The sequence below is a fragment of the Melospiza melodia genome, chromosome Z, assembly GCF_035770615.1.
Source record: "Melospiza melodia melodia isolate bMelMel2 chromosome Z, bMelMel2.pri, whole genome shotgun sequence".
NCBI lineage: Eukaryota > Metazoa > Chordata > Aves > Passeriformes > Passerellidae > Melospiza > Melospiza melodia.
In genome coordinates this window covers 25,238,168-25,259,926 of record NC_086226.1, presented here as the reverse complement: position 1 = coordinate 25,259,926, position 21,759 = coordinate 25,238,168, and the positions used below count along the sequence as shown (strand labels likewise).

The following is a 21,759-nucleotide window of genomic DNA, read 5'->3' as shown; positions in this document are numbered from 1 at the left end:
CCCGAATCACCCCCCGAGACAGCCCTCACACAAGCTCCAACACCACAAACAGAGTCAACAATAATCCGCACCCCCAACCAAAAGCAACCCCACTCCCTCTGAATACAACACAGCCACCCCACCGAACTCCGACCAGACTGACAACAAACCCCCACTATTCACCATCCCCTCATCCACTAATAACCCCAACACACCCCCTGTAACAAGCCCCACCACCACAACCAACTCTATCCCAAGACCATAACCAAAATCACCCCAATTAGACCAAGCTTCCAGATAGCGATCCACTACCAATGACACTGAATAAACAAACACTACCAACATCCCCCCCTAAATAAACCATAACAAGCAACAAAGACACAAAGGAGACCCCTAAACTTACTAGTCAACCGCTGCTACAACTAGCCCCAACACTCCGTAGTAAGGGGAGGGGTTAGATGCAACCGCCAACCCCCCTAGAACAAAACACACCCTAAAAATAAAACAAATTCTATCATAAAATCCTACTTTGCATCTCTCCAAGATTTATGGCCTGAAAAGCCACCATTACAAAATTTAACAACAGGAATGCCTAGCCATGCCTTTCCTTCCCCCTCCCCTTTCCTCCCCCACCATGTTTTCTTCATGCTTTCAGGGTATATGTAGCAATGCATCACACTATCTGCCCCATCAGACAGCCCATGAAATGTAGGATAATCCCCATCATACGTCATACCACTCCATCAAAAAACCAAACATTATCTCCTAAACGGATGATATTTGGCCAGTACCCTCACCAGACACATTCTTGTTTCAGGTACCATATAGCCCAAATGCTCCTACCCACAGCCAAGCTGTAAGCATTACCCAAAGACCTAGAAACTAATCTACTGTACACAACACCTAATCTCTTAAACAAGGAATGTCCCAGTACATCTTTGAATTCCCCTAGTCTACAGGATTCACCTACCTCCCAGGTAATATTCACAAGAGAGCACATTCTCATGGTCAGTGTACATGTACCAGGACCACAGTGTAGCAATATAATTCACCTCTTGGTAAATTTTATCAAGAAGTCATTCCAAAATAAAGGAACAGTTCTCCATTTTGCTTATTACGCTGTAAACCCACTTGGGTGGAAATGAAATTATGTAGGTATACTTAAATTTCTGTTTAAATCTAGACTTTTCATTATCCTACTATAGGTTGGGGGTGTGCACAAAAAAATTTGAACAAAGTGCCAAAACCTTCTGATTTACCATTGTCACATCTTCTAAAAGCACATTTCTTTAGCACAGGCTGAGGATTAAATATCTATGACAGTCCAAAAAAAAAATCAAAATAAGAACTGATGGTATTTAATGCGGCAATGTATAAACTGAATGTGTTACCAGAATTTCATCACTTTTCAATTTCAACACTGAAGTTCTGCTCCAGTTAATAAATTCAGTAGACATACAACTTGTATCATAAGAGTTGTCATTGGAAGTCAATGGCACTTAAATCAAACATCTGTTTCACTGCCTTGCTAGACTTAAATCTAACATATTAACTGGTATGTTTCAAAAAAATCCAAATCTTAACAGAAATAGCAATGCATTTCCCAATTCAAAAGTCTCTAGATCCTCAAATCAATTCAGTTAACATATTACCTGGATCATTATGTGAGTGAGGCACAACAAAAACTTGAAGTGGTTCACTGTCCCATTCATTTTCATTGTATGTGATATCAAATCCTTGTTTCCAAACGCCACCATCTGGATTGTCAAAAGGAAGAATGTCATAGACATCCAGCATCTAAAAAAGAAAAATTAAAGGAATATACAACATGAATTCACAGAAACAGTTCTGCTATTAAAAAGTAAAGCTGTTTTCACATAAAATGGATCAGCTTGTCCATTTCAGAGGGAGGGATGATGTGCCAAATGAATAGAAAACTGACAAATGAGAGCAAGTTTCAAATCACACTAGGACGCCCAAGACACAGCTGCCAGGAAGAGGAGCATTTGGCAGGCTCTGTTCTGAGAAAACTGACATTGATTAGATAAACAGCAGGATTAAGAGCCTTAAGTCACAAAAATTATGGCAGCTCACAATGGCATTGGGCAGGAGGGTATGAAGAGGATTATACAGAATAACACAGTAAACTAGACAGGGGAATGCAGGAAATGAAGGAAATAAACGGAGAAAGAAGTAATGACAGCATGAGAGAGATAGAGGCAAACATCAAAATCACAAAAGGAACTGAAAGAAGCTGTCAGCAAAAATGTTGATAACACAGCCAACTGCTATAACAAAGCTTCTTATAAATTTCCTGTTTCTCAGCACACTAATTGCACAAGGAAGGACATATTTCACTCGTCGATGCAAATAAAAAGGTTACAGACAAATAAAGCAATTCTAGAATTACTGTAACAAGTTCCTCTGAAACTTAGGGAACACCACGTAACTTCAAAGAGAGTCTATTAATATGAGATTCAAGAAATTTTTTTTTGTAAGGCTCTGGTTTGCTTTTAAGAAAACACGTACAAACATGAACTGACATCAGACAATCAATTCCTGACATTCTAGTTTAATAACTAAACTTTAATCAGTTCTAGACCTATGTTAGAATACAATTGTACACCTGACAAACTTTCTACAAAAACCTATACATCTACACAAAAAAAGGACTCCTATAGCAGTCATTGACTACTTCAACTCCACAAGAGTTAAACCTTCCCAGTGGTAAGGCGCTTTCTGTCCTGCGAGGAAAACTTTAAAAAACTACTGACATCTGAAACAAATGATCCAACTAAAGAAATTAAGGCCTTGCAATAGTTGGCTTTGGCCTCCACCCAGCTGATCTCTCATTTTTCCTCATCAACAGAACATGAGGAGAAATATAAAATATTATCAGTGAAGATAAAAACAGGGAGGTCACTTACCAATTTTCATTACAGGAAAAACAGACCTGACTTTGGGAACATTAAATTAATCTGTTGCCAATTAAAATAGAGTTGGATAGTGAGAGAAGTCCATGATGTTTCCTCTCTGTCATTCTCTCCCTCTCACATGTTTTGCCTGCTCCAGCATGAGAGCCACAAGCCATGGCATGTCAGGAACTCTTCCAGTGTGGATCCCCCACAGGCTCCAGTTCCTCCTGAAAATATCCACCTACTATGTAGAGATCCCACACAAGTTTCAGGGAAACTCTTCCTCCACTGTGGTCTTCCCAACCTGCTCCAGTGACTAGAATGCCTTCTCTGATTCCTTCATCAAGGACCAGGGTTTTCATAGGATGGTTCCTCCTCTGTTTTTAGCCTTTAGACTGTCAGGCAGCATTTTACCCTTTCTTAAAACGCATTCTGCCAGAGGTACTGACACACTTTGCTGATGGAGGCTGTACCCTGTGGTGGGTCTGGAGCTGTGTCTGGCACAGGGCAGGTCTGTCCTCTCCTCACAGATACTGGAGACCTTCACTGCCAACACTTGGACATCCGCACCCAGAGCATTCCACCCTCACCTCTGTGAAACACTTACTTCATAACAGTCAATAAAATATATATTCATCAAATATTCTTCACAAACTTCATTAACATTAACAAAAAATCCCCAATATTTCCCATACTAAAATCAAAGTGACATAAAAATCCTGAGAAAGGGAATTTTTTACAACACCCACACACAAGGTAAATCTCCACTCCTTGCCCTTTCACCTCACAAGAACAACAAAAGTTATTTCACTCTGGCAATGTTCAGTCCAAGTTTTAGCCATACCACTCCCTATCTCTTAATCTTCAAGACAAAGATCTTGGTGCTTAAAGACGGAGCAGTGGGTTGACCTTGGATGGATTGGAATCTGACAGCCAGAAAAGGTCAATCCACCACAGGCCTTTAGCTTAAGGCATAAAGGAAACTAAGTAATGTAAGAAGGGAAAACAACTCAGTAATCTTACATCTAGGAGAGCCTCAGCTGTGCCTGCAATGTGCACTAGATACCTAAAACCTGTGAGGGATTCCATGTACACCAGGCATCTCTGGCCTGTGTGAGATGATCTTGTCACATCACTGGTTCCTCCCAGGATTGCTTCAATCTTTGGACAATACTGATTAGTGGAAAACACAGGTGCAATACTTGAACATCTGTTCATTCTGCACAGTCAGCTTGAAGGGCCCAAATAAGGTTTATGCTGAAGTTGGCCAGCCTAATAGCATATATTATAAATACCTATTAGGCTAATTTATATATTAGATAAATAATACATATTTTATATAATATATAATATAGATAATAGTTTATTATTTCATATTTTCTAAATACAGTATTTTCTAAAATCTGAGTTTGAAGAACTATATCTTTTCTCTGCAATATAATGTTCTGAAGAAAATATAAGTGCATACTTTGTAAATTTGCCAGTTATCAATGAATGGCCTTAATACTGATAAATTTTTTGGACATTCCAACCATGAAAATATTATTTAATTTAAAAAGTAGTAATTCATTGAATTTCACACATTCCTATGAGTTTTTCTTATGGATGTAGTCTGAATTCAACAAGCAACTTCCTGCTCTCTTCAAGATACTAATTTTTACAGTCTTAACATTCATAGGTTTTTTTCCTTGACATCTACCACTTTACAGCTACTTCAAACCAAGCTGATATGACCATGAGCTCAAGAGACAGAAACTGTGATTCAGGAAATAAGACTTGGAGTCCCTGACCCATCATCTAGAGATGTTTGCTGCCTTGCAAAGCCCTAGTAGAGGAACTGCTGGAACTCAATGGCTACTATCCCTTGTTTTACTTCCATGTGGGGATCAGTGATACTGCCAGAGGCAGCACAGACTGCATCAAAACTTACTGCAGAATTCTACAGGTAATCAGGGTCACAGGTGGTGTCCTCTTCTATCTACCAATGAGGGGGATAAGACTGTGAGAGGAGGACACTGCTAGTATAGATAAATAATTGGCCTCAGAGTTGGTGTTTGGGGTTCTCTGACCCTGTTTTCAGATCTGTGTCTGCGTGGGAGAGATGAGGTCTGGATGAGAAGGGCAGCAGAGGTACCTTTGCCAGGAAGACAGCTGAACAATTAAGGAGCTTCTGGCTAAGAATAAAAGGGGACTGAGAGAATCAACAGCAGCCTTGTCAGGGAGTAGCTGTCAGGAACAATGTCACATGGAAGGATTTTCAAAAAAGTATAAGAAATCAATAAACCTGGATCACCTCCAACATCTGTAGACAAGCAAGGAAGTACCTAAAAGGCACAATCACACAGAAATCCCCAAAATCCTTCCTGGGAAATCAGCATGCTGGAGTGCCTCTCTGAAGGCATCTTGGCTTGTATCAGAGACAATGGGGCCAGCACAATCAGGGAAGTGACTGTCTCTTCTGGAAACAGGGCCAGCTCAGAGAATACCTAAACCAGTCAGACATATCTAAGTCCATGGGCCCTGGTGGGATGCACCCATGAGTGCTGGCTTTTGTCACTGCAAGGCCACACTTAAAGGGCTTTGAAGGATCGTGGTGATGAGGAGAAGTGCCCAAAGACTGGAGGAAAGCAATGTTAGTCCTGTCTTCAAGAATGGCAAGAAGGAGCACCCAGGAAACCAAAGGCAGAGAGTGCAGAGAGGATGGAGCCAGTCTCTTTCCAGTGGTGCCCAGAGACAGGAGCAGAGGTGATGGGCACACACTGAAGGTTCCTCCTGACTATCAGGAAAAGCTTTTTCCCTGTGAGGGTGACCAAGCACTGGTACAGGTTGCCCAGTCAGGCTATGCACTCATCATCCTTGGAGATACTGAAAAGTCACCTGGACATGATCCATGACACCTGAGTCTTGGTAGCCCTGCTTGAGCAGGTGGTAGGACCAGATGACACCCAGACTTCCCTGGCAACCTCAACCATTCAGATTCAGAGGTAAATTAAAAGCAGTTTCAAAAATAGACAAGAAAAAAAAAATCAAAAACTTCCACTAAATCAACTAAAGCCAGATCAGGCTGGAATCCCTACACTTATGAAAAGAAATCTAAAAGACAGAAGTTAAATCTTTTTTCTCTTTTGTACAACACCATCCTCAGTAGGAATTGTGCAAAGGATTAATTACAAATTGCATCGTCACTCGAATAAGTTGCATGATTGCAAGTGAAGAATAAATTCCAAGCCAGTCAGCAAATAGCAAAAGAGGTTAAAGAAAGTATTTCACAGAGATATTTTAGATTCACATCTAAGTATAAAATACTGGTATAGCAAAAAAGGACTTTTATGAACAGCAGACAGATAGAAATTCAAAAAGGATGCTGCCTGTCTTCATTGTGGCTGCTTCAGAAGACAGCGATGCTGCTACAAGCTTTTTACTAAAACATTGGGAAGGTCATTCATTGTCTTTTTTCTACATGGGCTTATTCTTTCTCTATACTGAAGGACTCAAACTGCTGAAATTATATAAACCTCATGAAAACATCATAACATCTTAACAGTGAATACTAAACTATTTCTCAGAAGAAATAAAAGCATATATCATGCCTCTTCAAACCACCTTTTCAAAGACTGATTCATGTCTCATTTTCAAAAGGAGTAACATTACTAAGCCTGATGTTAGATGCTTCAGTAGTTGAAATGGACAAGAGGAGGAGACACCTCACTGTGTTATTTAAAAGACCTTTCAGCTCAGCATGATGGCTATTGAAAATTCCGTCTTCTCTGAACACAAATGCCAGATACTTCTTGAGCTACTAAACTGAAAAAGCATCAGGTCATATCCATATTTAATCCAGTCATCTTCATATTTGTGAGTTTATTATCTGTCTCTATTATTTATCTTCTGGGAGGAAAAAGTACACATTAGTCCTTTACCTGACTTAAATTATAGCATTCTCAAGTCACCTTTATTTTCAGTTTCCAGTTCTGTTACAGTTTTCTAACAACTTACAAACAGCACAGGTAGAAGTAAACAATTTCTTGATTTACAATTCCTCCATGAAAAAAACATCCTTCAGCTGTCTCATATGAGAATTCTTTGGTCTCATGTTGTTAGAAACTTGGTTTTTCTGATTTATGAAATCACATATCTTTGAGTAACAAATCTAGCAATATTTCTCAATGTATCATCACAAGGTTTTTTAATCCATATTTGAATATCTTTTTACAATGGTTTCTCCATTATGGGAGACTATAATCAACTTCCATGATTTATTCAGTGAAAATTCTTTTGTCTTCATTCTGTAAAGTTTTTTTTTTAAATACAAACCCTTAATCTCACCTATATTAGCTCTTACTACTTTCTAGTCTCTCATATACCCACCTGAGAGACAAATATGGAAGAAGTAATGTAAAAAACTGTGGGTTTAAGTCAATGTTTACAAACAGCAGAAATTAACACATATTTCTTTCAAAAAGTGCTCAAAATAATTCTTGAAAATGTCTCAAATAAATTAACTGAGCATGCAGAATACATCAGGGTTGGTAAAGTATTAAATAGTAAAACTGTTTTTAGTTTTACTATTTAGATCAGTGATTTAGATCAGCTTGTTAACTTGGTGCTAGAGGAATTCTGCGAAAGTCAAGGTCTTTTAAAGTCAAACACAAGTCTAGATTCCATAACTGAAATGCAGTTCAGACTCACAGGGTGAGAAACTAACTGTGTACAGAAGCACTATTAAAGTGACTTAATGATGGCAGTGAATAACCTGCTGAGCAGAGGGTGCAATGCAATGACACAGAGAACATCAAAGCCCTCCTCCCTGCACAAGGAAGAAAGGAAAGTGTGAGTAGGGGAACAGTGTGTTTGCTTCTTACCTACATGTGAATATACATAAAACCAAAGAAAATTATCCAAAAGAAGTATAACTACAACAGATCCCCATTAGGTAGGTAGTAGGTAGTTGGGTGATAGCAGGTGTATATTCTTGTATTCCCCATGTGTGAAGCAAAAACCAAAAAGCAGTTTTAGAAAACATGTTTTACCTTCCCTTCATAACAGGTTATCATACCCAAGAATTTAAGATAACATGTTTTATCTCAAAATTCATTTACTAGAACTTATTTTTAATGCACATAACAAAGTACATCACCTAACATAGTAACAGATTGTACGATGTACCTGTTAATAATCCACTAACTTGAAAGCCTGTAACCACAGCTCCAGATGTTTCACTTCCCTGCACAGAAATCTTAATGCATATCAGACACCAAAAGAAGTGTTCAGATACTGCCTTTAAAAGGCCTACTTTCTCTATAAAAGACTAGCAAGGTAGTGCCTATCCCTGAAGAGTTTAAAAGTATTAAGCATGATACATCAGAGGTTACAATTGTTCTAATATGTGCATTTATTTGTCTGAAGTCCACTGTCGTTCTCCTGCAAGAGAAATACTTCAAATTCTAAAATGAGAAAGCTGGACTTCAAAATTTAATCTTTGCTTTAGAGTACTATGAATATTTATAGTACTCCCACAAGACTCACAAAAACAGTACAGATCACAAACTTCACAGAGTATTCTCAGTGCTCCTGAATCACTCCATTAAAACTGAATATATAAGAGTCCATGAACTCAAAAGCATCACCAGAAAGCAAAATAAATTCAACTTGAAGTGTTTGACTTTAAAAACTTCAACCTCCACAGTTTATGCCAAGCAGCCAACATGGTATATGTTCCTCCTTTCTGATCAAAGTGCCTATACAAACTGAAGACACACAGGAATGCTCAAATACAGAAATGACATTCAAAAGGGAAGACAGGACTCTTTATGAAATTTTGATTTTTTTTGAAATTACTAATTCTTGCACATTCTTTACCTATCCATCGAGTTTCATCTACATATACATCCCTAAAAGTAAAATCTAGTTAAACCATGCCTATCCACTATTTCCAGTTTATTTTACATCGGTTTTAGAAGAGTTTGGGGAAACTCAAAGAAACACTCAAATAAATTGTTTCCAAAGAATTGGTGGGACAATAATCACTGTGAGGTGTTTTATTTTTTACAAAAAACTTTTAAGCTTTCTCAAATGTTGACTCTTCGTAATCATTACTCAATTTCCAGAGAACTTTTAAAAAAGATATAAAGGAAGAGTTTCATAACATCTGTTAAATACAGCAGTTCACTTCAACAATTCTATTATGTCTTAATACCAGGATTTTACCAGCAACTTGACATTTTTAGATTTAAACATATAGTGGCAACTAAAACTCCAGCAGAATCAGAAAAACATACTGCTTACCTGTACACCTGAACTGTGACTTCCACTTTTTGAAGCAAACAAACAATCCTCAGAATCAACTGCAAGCAAAGCTGAAGCAGAAGGGAACAGTTCAGAAACAGATCCTTGACCGATGTTTACAGCCTCTGGATTTTTTTGCCCATCTTTTACTGATTCACTCAGATTGATCACAGAATCACGTATGTTTGAAATGATTTCATTATTTTCTGCCAACAGGCGTTCTAAATGATCTATTTTTTCTTGCAGTATTGAAAGCTGACCCTAGGGGAGAGAAATAAAAAGTAAAGTTTAATTATTTCTCAGAAAAATTCTTGACAAGCCCAAAAAAACCCCAACAACAACAAAAACAAAAAATTCACAATAGTGTGTGATTTCACAGAAAATTCAAATATATCTTTATTTTATATTTTACATAAAGGCAAACTAATAAGGAATTGAGGCAACACATGGAACTTTCTCTTTTCAGCCCAAGAGAAAATAGCAAAAGATACATTTTTCCTCTGCAAACTTGAATTCCCTGCACAAGGTTCAATCAGTAATATGAAGATACTCTTTAAAGTCTCACACTGTCAAGCAGCAATTACACCCAATTCAACTTTTTTCACTTCTTTCATTTCAAAAAATCTGATCTTTTCATTTATCAGAACATCAAACAAAGCAATTTGTTACAAGTCAGTCACATCATGATGGGATTAAGAGGATATTGTAAACATTTTAGGTTTATTCCCATACAAGTAAAATATAAATACCATTTTTCTGATTTTCAGCAGAAGTTGGAGAGAAATTAACAAAAGAACTTCATAGATGTAGGAGATCCCTTAACAGCCCGATCACAGGAATAGTCTGTATAATTGGACCATTACAGTCATCAAGAAAATCCTGTAAAAGAAATATCAAGCTAATGGCATTTTCAGCCAGAAGGTCATCTCCAATTGCCAAACAACAGGATTTTATAGATATTCTAGAGAGCTCCACAAGAGGAAGGCTGCAGAACAGCATCAGCATAAATTGAAAGAAGTCAATGCATCTTCCAGTGCAACTTGGAAGAGACAGATCCCACAAAGCAAATTAATGCTATCTAATCACTACATTGTTGGGATGCAGGAGGAAACACAGCCAATCAAGACACCCTAAAACTGCCCTCTCTCATGTACTAACCTCTCCTTCCAAATTTTTTGAGGGATGCTTTGTATCAGACATGAATGTGCTAGCTTTTACAGAATCAAAAAGGCCAGATTATTTAATATGACCTTAGGGATATCTAAAATCGTTAACAGTAATTTCTTTATTTCCTCAGAATTACTTTAATGTAACAAGAAGTGACAAGAGAACAAAAAAAAAACAGTCACTCTCTATTATTAAAGTTGAATTCAGATCTGAAAACATACAACACATTATTAGATATTTTTGCAAGCAGCTGTCATAGCAGCAAAACCTGCTTCAGTTTCAGGTATCTACATTTTACCATTACATTCAAGACAAATACTATTGATTCAGTAGACAGTTACTCTGTGACTTATGGTTTTAATGACTTTTTCCCAGCACCACTGCCTTATTTTCTTAGGATTGTAATTTAATATTAGAAACAACATCTTTACATGACACCTTTTTCCCTTTCAACGGTAATATAATTGAAATATTTGCCTTTTTCTTTGCAGCAAGGTAGCTTACAAGGATTAGGTCTCCTTTCTAAATTGATGTGTACATTCTTTCAAACTCCCTTGGCTTTGCAAAGTCCTCAGGAATTAAAAAATTAAAAAAAGAAAACCAAACCCTCAGCAAGAGTTACCAACCATGATTTCAGATTCTTAACTGTCATAACTACAATTCTACCTTTATGGACATTCTTAATAATTTTCAGACAATAAGTTTTAGTATTTCTTTAATGCTATTAGTTTGTCTCTGCATTTTATGGGCTGCGTAAAGTGCCAATCCACTGCTTGTCTCTGTTTCTTAGATTGATACATCCTGAAAACAGTAACAGGTTTTAAAATGCAACACAGGCAGACAGCTACTGTTTCCAAAAAGGACAAATATATTTTGATGACAAAACCAAATCAAACTAAGTGAGATGTAGGAGCAACATCCTAGAATCCCAACAGTTTAAAAATAAATTCAAGAAAATGATAAAACCAATTAACTGAAAACAAAAATAAATCAATATGCAGATGATGGAATACTGGAAAGAAAAAAAAATAGAATAAACAAACTGTAGTCCCATGCCACCTGGTGGCACAAAAGAAACAACCACACTAAAATCTTCCAAATGCTGTTAAAGATACTGTGTACACATTTCTATGTAAAATTAGTGTTTTCCCTTGCAATATCTGTAATATTTTGAAAGTAAGAAGGGCTTCTCTACATGAAGCCTAATAGCCTATTATGCCGCTCAATCTAAAAATAACATATATAAAACAATACTTGATAGGGGCTTTACAGGCTGCCCAACAGAGGCTCTGATATTTAGATTCCTAGGAAGTTACAGCACAGCTGCCACCCATACAAATCATTCCCAGCTTCACTGCATACGACTACAGTTCAGAGTTATCAAGTGTGCAAGCAGCTAAAGTACTGCTCACACCTATCCCACCACTATCAACACTGTCTCTACAACTGTAAAATCAGACAACTGTTTAAAATTTTTATTCTCATTCATGTGTGCTGTAGAAGTATTTTACAATTTCTTCCACCAAAAGTTTCACATTGCCTAGCAATAGCCTGTGAACTAACTGATCAGATAAAACACCACCCATCTGGTTTATGTCATCTAGCCAATTATATGCTCTCCAGGAAAGCAAAAGACACAGTGGAAAACAAACAAATAAAAACCTCATAAAATAAGAGTTTGATTGATCCTTCCACCAGCATATACTGCCAGTCTCCAGAAGACAGATATAAACTTCCTCCAAATTTGGAGGTCATGTCATATTTGATGTCTTTAAGACATACCTTTCATTTAACTTATTATATGTTAAACCTTGAAAAATCTGTAACAATTCTATCAGTTTACTGATTTTTATGTGACAAAATATTTTTCTTTGTAAACCAAGTTCTCTGTCTACAAATAGCAATTCGTTACCAGAAGACCTTCAAACATCAACAACTTCATATGTTGCTACAAACACCCAGCAATAATTTGTAAGCTGCAAAGTTTCAGCCTACCTAGGACACTTATTTCCAGAAGTCTGTTAAAGTATGTTACTTTAACTTTGGAGGTAGATCTTCCATTATTTGGAGAAAGAAATCCTTACAAAGATATCCCATTATGCAACCTAACAGAGGACATTAATATAGAAAAGTCTGCTCTCTTTTCTGGAGACTGTGAGATACACCATGCCTCTCTTCTAAAGCTTTTAATCATGCCATGTGCCAACTCAGCTTGAATGCAAAGCACGAAATAAAAAGCTACAGTTAAGAACATGTAACCAAGACGTCATCCAACACCCAAGTTCAAACTGCAGGAAACCAAATTTTTGAGATCATCAAAATGGCTTTGTTTTTTGTTGTGAAATTTCAGATCCATGAGAATTAACTTTAAGAAACAATAGCATCTCAGACTAGAAATGGATCCCAGCCTCCATTCAGCATGAAAATAGTTTATGTCAGGAATCCATTCTCAAGGTGAAAATTTCACATGGATCCCCATTATGCAAAAGCTAGGTCTATTTTCACTGCACATTCACCTTTTCTTATTAATTTTAAATAGACAGTGCCTGTTCAATAGTAAAATTATTTTAAAATATGAGCTGAATGTGAAAAACACTGCAAACTCTTCAAAACAATGAATTTAACAGATAAAAATAAATTCCATTTCTGTTGTAGTGCGTTTTTATACTTTGTAATACTTGGAAGTAGTTTTGTTTTGTATGCCCATATTTTTCCCAAATGGTTTGTCCCAGACTGTACCCCTCCCCTTCACCTGTGTTATCCCTCTCCCGGGATGAGATCATCCCCAAACCCGCACCCTGGCTCTCTGTCCATCACTCAGCATCCCATCCCTCCATCTAGAAGTTTCAGTCCAGGATGTTGAGTGATTCGCCAGAGGCCAGGGGTCAGCCCCCCAAGCCTTGCCCCATACGCTGTCCTATATGTCTACCCCCCAGCACCCATCCCTTAGGGTCACTTATTGGTTGGTAAAATGTTATCTATTTTGGTTTCCACCTCCCTTTAAATGTGACCTCGGCTGGGCGCCAAGCTGTCCCTGTCCCGCTGGGAGCCTCTCAGGATCCCCGGCCAGTCCCGAGTCCCAGACACCGGGGGCAGCCCCGACACGGCCGACAGCGGGGAGACGCTCTCTGTGCCCCGAGAGGACCGAGGGCACCCGGGCTGGTCACCTGTGCAGCAGGAGAGCACCAGAGACATCGGCAGAGGATAAAGGGCTCACTCTTAGCCAGAGTTAATCCAAGGTTTTATTCTGGGAGTCCCAAAAGAGCTCCTGCACCTCAGGGTCCTCCTGCCAAGAGCCCCGGGATATGTGCCAAGGTTACATTTAAAGGGAGGTGGAAACCAAAAGTAGAAAACATTTTACCAACCAATAAGGGACGCTAAGGGGTGGGTACTGGGGGATAGACATATAGGACAGCGTATGGGGCAAGGCTTGGGGGGCTGACCCCTGGCCTCTGGTGAATCACTCGATGACCTGGGCCAAAGCTTCTAGATGGAGGGATGGGATGCTGAGTGATTGGCAGAGAGCCAGGGTGGGGGTTTGGGGATGACCTCATCCTGGGAGAGGGATAACACAGGTGAAGGGAGGGGGGTACAGTCTGGGACAAACCATTTGGGAAAAATATGGGCATACAAAACAAAACTACTTCAAAGTATTACAAAGTATAAAAACGCATTACAACAAGTTTCAACATTTTTAAAGGAAGGCAGCAGACTTCAAATATCAAGGCCAAACAGTACCAAACTGAACTTACTCTAAAGCTGTTTTATCTTATTAATTGCTAGTAACAGACCTTGTCTTACCAGAAAAACAGATTAGAAGCATGTTACAGGGGATACTAATTAAAAGACAAAACAGAGATCCTTGCTGTTACTAAAACCATAATCCAACAGTATTCTTTTAAATTAAAACTTCAATTTTTCCACACATTAGAGGGTTAGCAGAGAGACTTTTTAACTTTTTTTTTAATCTGAGCAGAGATGTACCAATTCTGTCGGAAATGTTGGGTTCTATATGGCTTTGTAGATATTGAATAGCAAAATTTTAGTAGGTACACAAGTCATAAATGTCAGCAGAACTATCCCTGACTTCACAGCATCAAGTCTTCTCAGAAAAGAAGGAACCTTGATCCAAGGCTTTGAGAAATGCCTAACTGCACCAAAACTTGGAGATGCATGAAGTATATCCCAGTACAAGTGAACACTAAAGGACGCTCTGTTAATCTACATTGTTGAATGTGTAAATAAAGATTTTTTTAAAAAACAATAAAGTCAATCCTTCTGTTACTTCACAGCAGAGGAAGCTCTTCTACAAGAAGTGCAAAGTGCCAATAAATCTACCAACAGTAGGTACAGCTGCTCTGGTAGGAGAATGGCATCACATGAGCAGCACACCTGTTCACCCCCCCTGTGATTACGCAGGGTTGGACTTAACCAACAGAATTTTCTCATGTGAAGGCACCACAGATCCACACACCTTCCTCCCATTTGGAACACCTGTGTCCACACCTGTTAGCTGCCCTGAGAAACCTGCCACTATCACCACATGAATCAGCTACATAAACAGATCCTTATGCTTCAGCCACTCTGAACCCTTCAGCCGTTTTCATGCCCCAAACACTCCAGGGCAGTCTGCTTTCCCACTGCCCTCTGCTTGTCCTTCTCTGTTTGCTCCTGACACCAGTCTGATTTGCGGCAAGGACTCTCCAGAAAGGAGCACAGTGACACCCAACACATGGAGGGAAGCCCAGTAACACGATGACAGTCCAACATGTTTCATTATGAGGAAGTAGAGAGGGTTCAGTTTCTCCTATCAAAACACTGTACATTGCAGAAAAGATGGTAGTTGAAATTTGCATTTCCTGAGTGAATGCACAGTCGCTCTCCAAATGCAGACCAACAGACCACTAGTGATCACCTCATCGGGAAAAAGACATCTTGCTCAAATAACTGAAGAGGGAGTATGACAGGGCCACAGATGAGATCTCATAGAAACAGGCAGGCAGAGGAGAAATCCAGATTAGAGTCTTCTGATGTTATGTCAGCTGGAATTTGGTTATTTGCATCCAGACTCAGCCAGCAACCACTGAGTGCTAGGTTCGAAACAAGCCAGAACCCATTCCCTTTCTCACCCACATGAAGAAAAAGGAGACCACAAAGGAGCTGCCAGTGTCCTGCATTAGATGCTCTGGTGTACCAAAGAACTGTGGTGAAGAAAGTGGAGCACCACAAAGGACAGAGCTCTCCAAAGGACATGTAATTTGAGGTCATTGCCTATACACATTCACTACATTAAGCAGTGAGGAAGCAAAGTCTCATTTTCTGGCTGCAGTGAATGGCAGTCATCATAACAGTCTTCTGCACCACTCTTGCCAGTGACTATATCCAGGTACATCTCTAGAAATCATGAGCTATCTTTGCCAAAACCTTGATACAAACTCTGATGAGATGCCAGCTTATCAAGACGGTAACACCAGGAGGCATTCTTTGTTTGCTATCAGAGCACTGTACAGTGAACAGAACATACTAAATATACAATTAAACATTCACCTCCTGCACAGAAAAAACAAGCAGGTAAAAGTTTAAAATGTAACCCAACGTACAATCAAAGCTTGATATTTGAGTACACTGTTTCTGCATTAATTTTCTTTGCAAAGCAGGATCCAGAACAAAAACAAGCATACAATGTATCGGTTAAAGGACAAATCAAGGTTTGAAGGCTTTGCTGATCCGTGCAGAGGGCTTATGCGCATTTGTGACAATGAAAAAACACAAGAGACCTTGTTAGTAATTTCCTACCCTTAAAGTACTATTCTAAGAAAGCTCACTTGACAGAGGCACTGGAAATCTTCTGAATTAAATAACTACAAAAGTCTGTTCTCTTCAGAGAATGATAAATTCTGATTCAAAGATGCAACAGCCTGACAAATAGATTTTAAGTTGATAGACTTTCACATTTTGCTTTATCACCAGAGATAGCAATAACAAGAATGTTTAATGTACTATTACACTAGACTTATGTTTCGTAGCATTTACAGAGACAAATATAAGGCATGCTGTTAAGGACTAGTTTTGACACCATCATCAGAGACCTGAAGGCAAGGAAAAAGAAATCCAGACATATTCATTTTAAAGTCAATTCAACTGAAAAATATTCGCTACTACTGTCACGGATATATTTTGTCTTCATCTGTTGATGAGAATCTGTTGATTCTCCTCCATACTATGCTGAATCTTTATTTAAACGTCTAGCAGTACAAAAGTGAAGCACAACTTATTTGCCATTAAGAGAAGGAACTTTAATAATGGTTATTTTCATTCAAACAAGTCAAAACTTAATGGGTTAGACAAAGAAAAGCTTAAGTAAGAACAAACTAGAAAACCTCTCTCTGTTTAGTTTATACCATTAAGTTAGGCACTAACTCTAGGTAGCAGAAGGATGTGCTCAATTATAGTTAAGAGTTACTGCTTTGTAGACTATGTATTCTGTAAAACACATTTTGCTCAACATTTCACACCAGATTCAAAGACTGTAATTGAAAGAGGCTAATAGCTTCTGCTTGACTGCTGCTTAGCCAGAACTTTACACAAAATGTGCAAGCAAGAAAAAAAAAAAAAAAAAAAAAATCACTCTGTGGACAAATACACCCTTGATCACCTCTCTCTTTGATGCAGGGCAATTGGTGAGCTCATAAAAGCAGTTAACACACATGAGATGAGAGTGTGCTTCAAAAAATGGTGGTCAAAGAGAGAGGTGGGGAAAATACACAGAGGTGGAAAGGAGATCTCATTCAAATAACAGTTGTTCAGTAAAAAGAAAATGGTGAGCTTGGTAGTTCCTGTATGTTTCTGCTTTGCCTTTTAATAAAGTTCAAAGAAAATAGTAAAGAAAAAATGAAGCATTCCTTGGTGCTGGTCCATTTACCTTCCAGAATCATTGCAGTCTTGACTTTCAAAAATGTATTTCCAGAAACAACATTTAACACAGTGCAGAGATATTGTCCCATAAAAGCTAAACCAAGTAATGTGAAAAAGTGGTTAGAGGAGAAAGGTCAAGTTCAAAGCATTACCTGTCAGGTAGTGACAGCGGATGATTCAACGTGATGCTGTTTTCCCCTTGCTTAGCTATAAAATTCACTAAAATTAACTTTCATCATAGGACTACATAAAGAGCACATATTTCTGATGCAAGACACTATTACAAACAAAACTTCCTTTTTTTTTTCTTAATTGGACTTCTAGTGTGTGCCATGCATGCTTAGGTGAGACCCTTATTTTGATCTAGAATCAAAATAAACAGTCCACAAGACATTATACTATTTTTATTCTTCTATATGAGTCCAAAATCCAGAACAGTTTAATATGGGTTTATCAGTATTTGTTATTCATCTGTACACAATAACACAAGTTCTATAAGGTAAGCTGCTTATGGATGTCTTCTCAGACTTGATTTGAATGTAGCTTTCACTTAGCAGTTATCAGTTTAGCCCACACTTCCCTCATACATGACACGTGCGGCACAGGCAATGTCATAGGTCTAAACACCACTATGAGACTTCCTTCCTCTGCAGTCACACAAGATTTCAAAGAGAATATTGTATTATTGCTAACAAAAACAATACACTCAGCTCTTTTTCCATTATATTAAATTAGAACTTTACCATAATCTGTACAACTGCTACAATAATAACCTAAAAATGCACCTAAGGCCCTCCCTGCACCTTGAGCTAGTCTCTGCACAACCATGTTGTAACATGGTTCCTAGACTTGAGACAGGATGCTAGGCCTCATCATATTCTGATATGTGTCCTGAGACAGGAGCATCCCATGGCTATGAACAGGCTCAGATAAAGATTGTGATATGATCATCACCAGAATAATATACACCTGACAAACAGGCAGGATCCAGAAAGGTACGTGCAGGAGTTACAGAGGAGAGGTCAGTAAGCCTTGATCTACATGTATTATAGGTACTTATTTTTCCCCAAATTAACAGTAGCTTCCATTCTATGGCAACACAGAGATCTTCTGCTATTATCATTTAAATGCATCACCAATGATGACAAGGATATAAAGCACTTTAACTAAAGCTCTATTACAGTTGCCTTGATGACACCCCAGCATAGATAGGCGTGTTAAAAACCCACTGTGAAACTGACTACTGATGCCAGCTTTTGCAACACAAGCACCAAAAAAGACACGAAGTTACTGCTGTGTCAAAAGCCTGACAATGGGTTCTGCTTTGTGCCACAGTGAAAAGCCTTTAAATTCTTGGTCAAAGAGAACATAAAGCCATCTGACTATGGATATTTATCCATCTTGGAAGCTCTTGCCCACAAATTATTTCTACAAGGCATTTTTGTTTGTGTCCTAAACTCTCAAACAAGCGAGCAAGTCCTGTGAGGACACTGTCTTGACCTCACTGGCCTACACTGAAAAGCCTAAAAGAGGACTGAGTCTGATGCAAGCCACCTTGAGACCACACAAAGAAAAGGCATGTTGCTTTGGGAAAAAAACGTGGTAATGAAAATGGAGCAGCAGTCCTAATAACTTATTTTACTACTGGCACTAGTTACCATGACACTTTAGGTGAATACAGCTCAACAAATGCTATCAGCTGAAAAATCCCATCTCTTGTTCTGGTAGAATTCAAACAGAATACCTAGATATCAAATGCTTATAAGCTAAAACAAGGGACTGCTTCCAGAAGTAGCCACTTCTCTGAGCTAATTGTAAGCCACGTAGGTCAGAAAGAACAAACTAATCAATGTGCAACTTCCGGGACATGAAAGGTGACGTGTGTTTTTACCAGAGCTGCACAGAGAAACAGCAAAGCACGTTGCCAAATCAGAGAGATATGAGGTGAAACAAACCAATAACATCTGAAGGAAAAAATAATCTTATTTCCTTTTTTCAAGCTAAAAAATTCTGATCTTTGTCATCAGAAAAGAAAATGCATTCTTAAATCAACAGTCTGCTGCTATAGTTTTTTTCAACCAAAAACAGCCTGAAGGTTTTACATCTGTGGCTAGTTTCACTTAGAGTACTTTGAGCTCTGGCAACACTGCACTGACACAAACAACTTTTTGTCAGCTGAGGTAGTAGTATTAAAGTGTTTCTTTCATAAATTTCTAGAGGCTTCTATTTCACTCTTTATCTTTTGTATTTTTTCAAACTGATGTTATAAAACTCTGAAAGCATTTGCTAGGTGTCAGAGGTTTCAGAGTTGTAACAAAGTGAAACATTTGAATTTCATCTGTAACTTCCTCAGAAGACAAAGCAGTAAGAAAGGAAAAGGTAACTGTTTTACCCAAAGGAAGGACCCTCGAAAGGCATAAGTTTTTCCACTGAGAATCAGAAACTTCAAAGAAATCCAGGCATGGAAAAGACAAAAAGAGTAAACACTGACAGACTGTTCTAGAAGACCAAAGGGAGGGAGGAGGATGAAAGGAGAAATGCTTGTCTCTAGCTGACTACACCACCTAGAAGGAATAGGCCTGAAAACAGATCAAGGTACCAAGCCCATGGTCACAATAGGCAGCACCATGTTACACCTCTGACCAGGATTACACTGTAGGACAGGAACAGACCACTACAAGACACTGACAATGGAAGACAAAACACGCCTAATAAATCTTTCTTGTTCACTCAAGTATTTCAACCCAACATCTAACATTAGACTTTAAAACATACCTGTATTAAACTCAGCTGTCTGAATAATGATACATAAAGTGATTTCCTCACATAAGATACTGCCCATATTCCCAAAGCAGCACTTGTACTTAGCTGTTACAAGAGAGGCATGTGGCCTGCTGGAGTTACACACTGAACTGTAGCAGCCTGGTCTTGCTCCTCTTCCTCTTGTTCTCTTCCCTCCTGCAAAAACTGAAGGCTGACCCCTGAACTGTAACTTGAAGGAATAAAGGCAGAACAGATCTGCTCACTTCCTTTACATTTAAGTCGAGGTTTTTGTCTTTACTATTAAAAAAATTGTATCAATTCTTGCTTTTGCATAGAATGAAGCAAGAGTGGTTCTAACAGAGTTACTTTTTAACTAAGTTTTTAGAGTTCTTTTATTCACTTGAAGTCCTCAGTCTAGTAGTAAAATATATTTTCCTTCGGTTTGTTTCCAATAAAAATAAAAATAAGTACCATGCAAGCATAAATAGGTTGTAACTTTGTATTTTGTGCTGTGGGGTTTTGCTGGGTTTTTTGTCTATAAGAACACACAGCTGTGTATAGCCAGCAGTATTGTGCCGTTCTGCACAGCAAACCACGTCCTTTCTGAAATGCATGTTTCTTCTCACGGGCAAAAATTCCTTATTAGAACACAGTCACGACACGCAGCTTTTAAACTTCTTTGCCACGCAGCGAACACAGGAAAGTGAAGAACTGAAGTACTGCGTCGTTTAACCACGAAGAGCAGTCGGGTCAGCCAGCTACAGCTCAAAGCACGGCTCAGCGGAAAGGAAAGCAGCCACCGAGTCAGCATTTCCCTAAGTCTACCTGTTGTTGACACGGCTGACTCTCCCGAGCTAACAGCTCTCCCCGTCCTGCCCGCGCACGCCCCGCACGCCGCTCCGCCACCCGCGGCCCGGCCCGTCCCGCCGGCCGAGCCCCGCCAGCCCCGCGCCCGCTGTGGCTGTGGCTGTGCCCGCTCCCGCCGCAGCCCCGCGCCGGGCCGGCACCAGCGCCAGCGCCGCCCGCAGGCGGCCCCGCTCGGCCCCCGCCCCGCCGGCCCCGCCGCCGCCGCGCCTCGTCCCCGCCGCGCCCCGGCGCTCCGGCAGCGGCACGGCCAGGGCACGGAGCGGAGGCACGGCCGCCCTCCCCTCCACCTCCGCCCCGGCCGCCGCCCCGCTCACCTTGGGGAAGGCGCCCTCCCGCCGGGGGCTCTTCGGGTGGTCGAAGTGGCCGCGGTCCAGCATCAGGTACAGGGAGAAGATCACCACGCAGAAGACCGCGCTACCGAACACCGTGAACTGCCGGCTCAGCTTCATCTCCGCGGCTGCCGGGCCGGCGCCGCCGCGCTGCTCCCGCCGCGGCCGGCGTACCCGGGCCCCTCTCGCCGCCCCGCGATCGGAGGCGAAAGTTCTCCCGCCGCGGCGGGGACCGCAGGCGCTGCCGCCCCCGGAGCGGAGCGGCCCAAATCTTTCTCCGGAGAAGTGCGAGAAGTTGCCCCCCGCCCGCCTCGCCGGGACCGAGAGCCGTGTCGAGACCCCGCCGGCGCGACTGAGAGGAGAGCCGAGAGTTTCCGGGAGCGGATCGAGTTCGCGGACAGGAGAGCGCTCAGCGGGGAAGTGGCGGCAGCTGCACCGCCGGGCCGACGGAGCGGCGCTGCTCCCCGCTCCCTTCCTCCTTCTCCTTCTCCGGCCGCCTCAGCAGCCGCTCCGCTCCCCCTCGCTGCCCGCACACGACG

The 21,759-nt window shown here is 40.2% G+C and overlaps 1 protein-coding gene across 1 annotated transcript in view; it reads right to left on the bottom strand.

Moving 5' to 3' along the window:
- Positions 1-21,383, bottom strand: part of MAN2A1 (mannosidase alpha class 2A member 1) — a 107,207-nt gene extending 85,824 nt beyond the window's left edge. The window contains exons 1-3 of the mRNA XM_063181356.1: positions 21,206-21,383; positions 9,180-9,440; positions 1,632-1,776 (exon numbers count right to left, since the gene is read on the bottom strand). Coding sequence (XP_063037426.1) covers positions 1,632-1,776; positions 9,180-9,440; positions 21,206-21,340 — 541 coding nt within the window. The 5' untranslated portion in view covers positions 21,341-21,383. The remainder of the gene's footprint in view (positions 1-1,631; positions 1,777-9,179; positions 9,441-21,205) is intronic.
- Between the last annotated feature and the right edge of the window lie 376 nt (positions 21,384-21,759).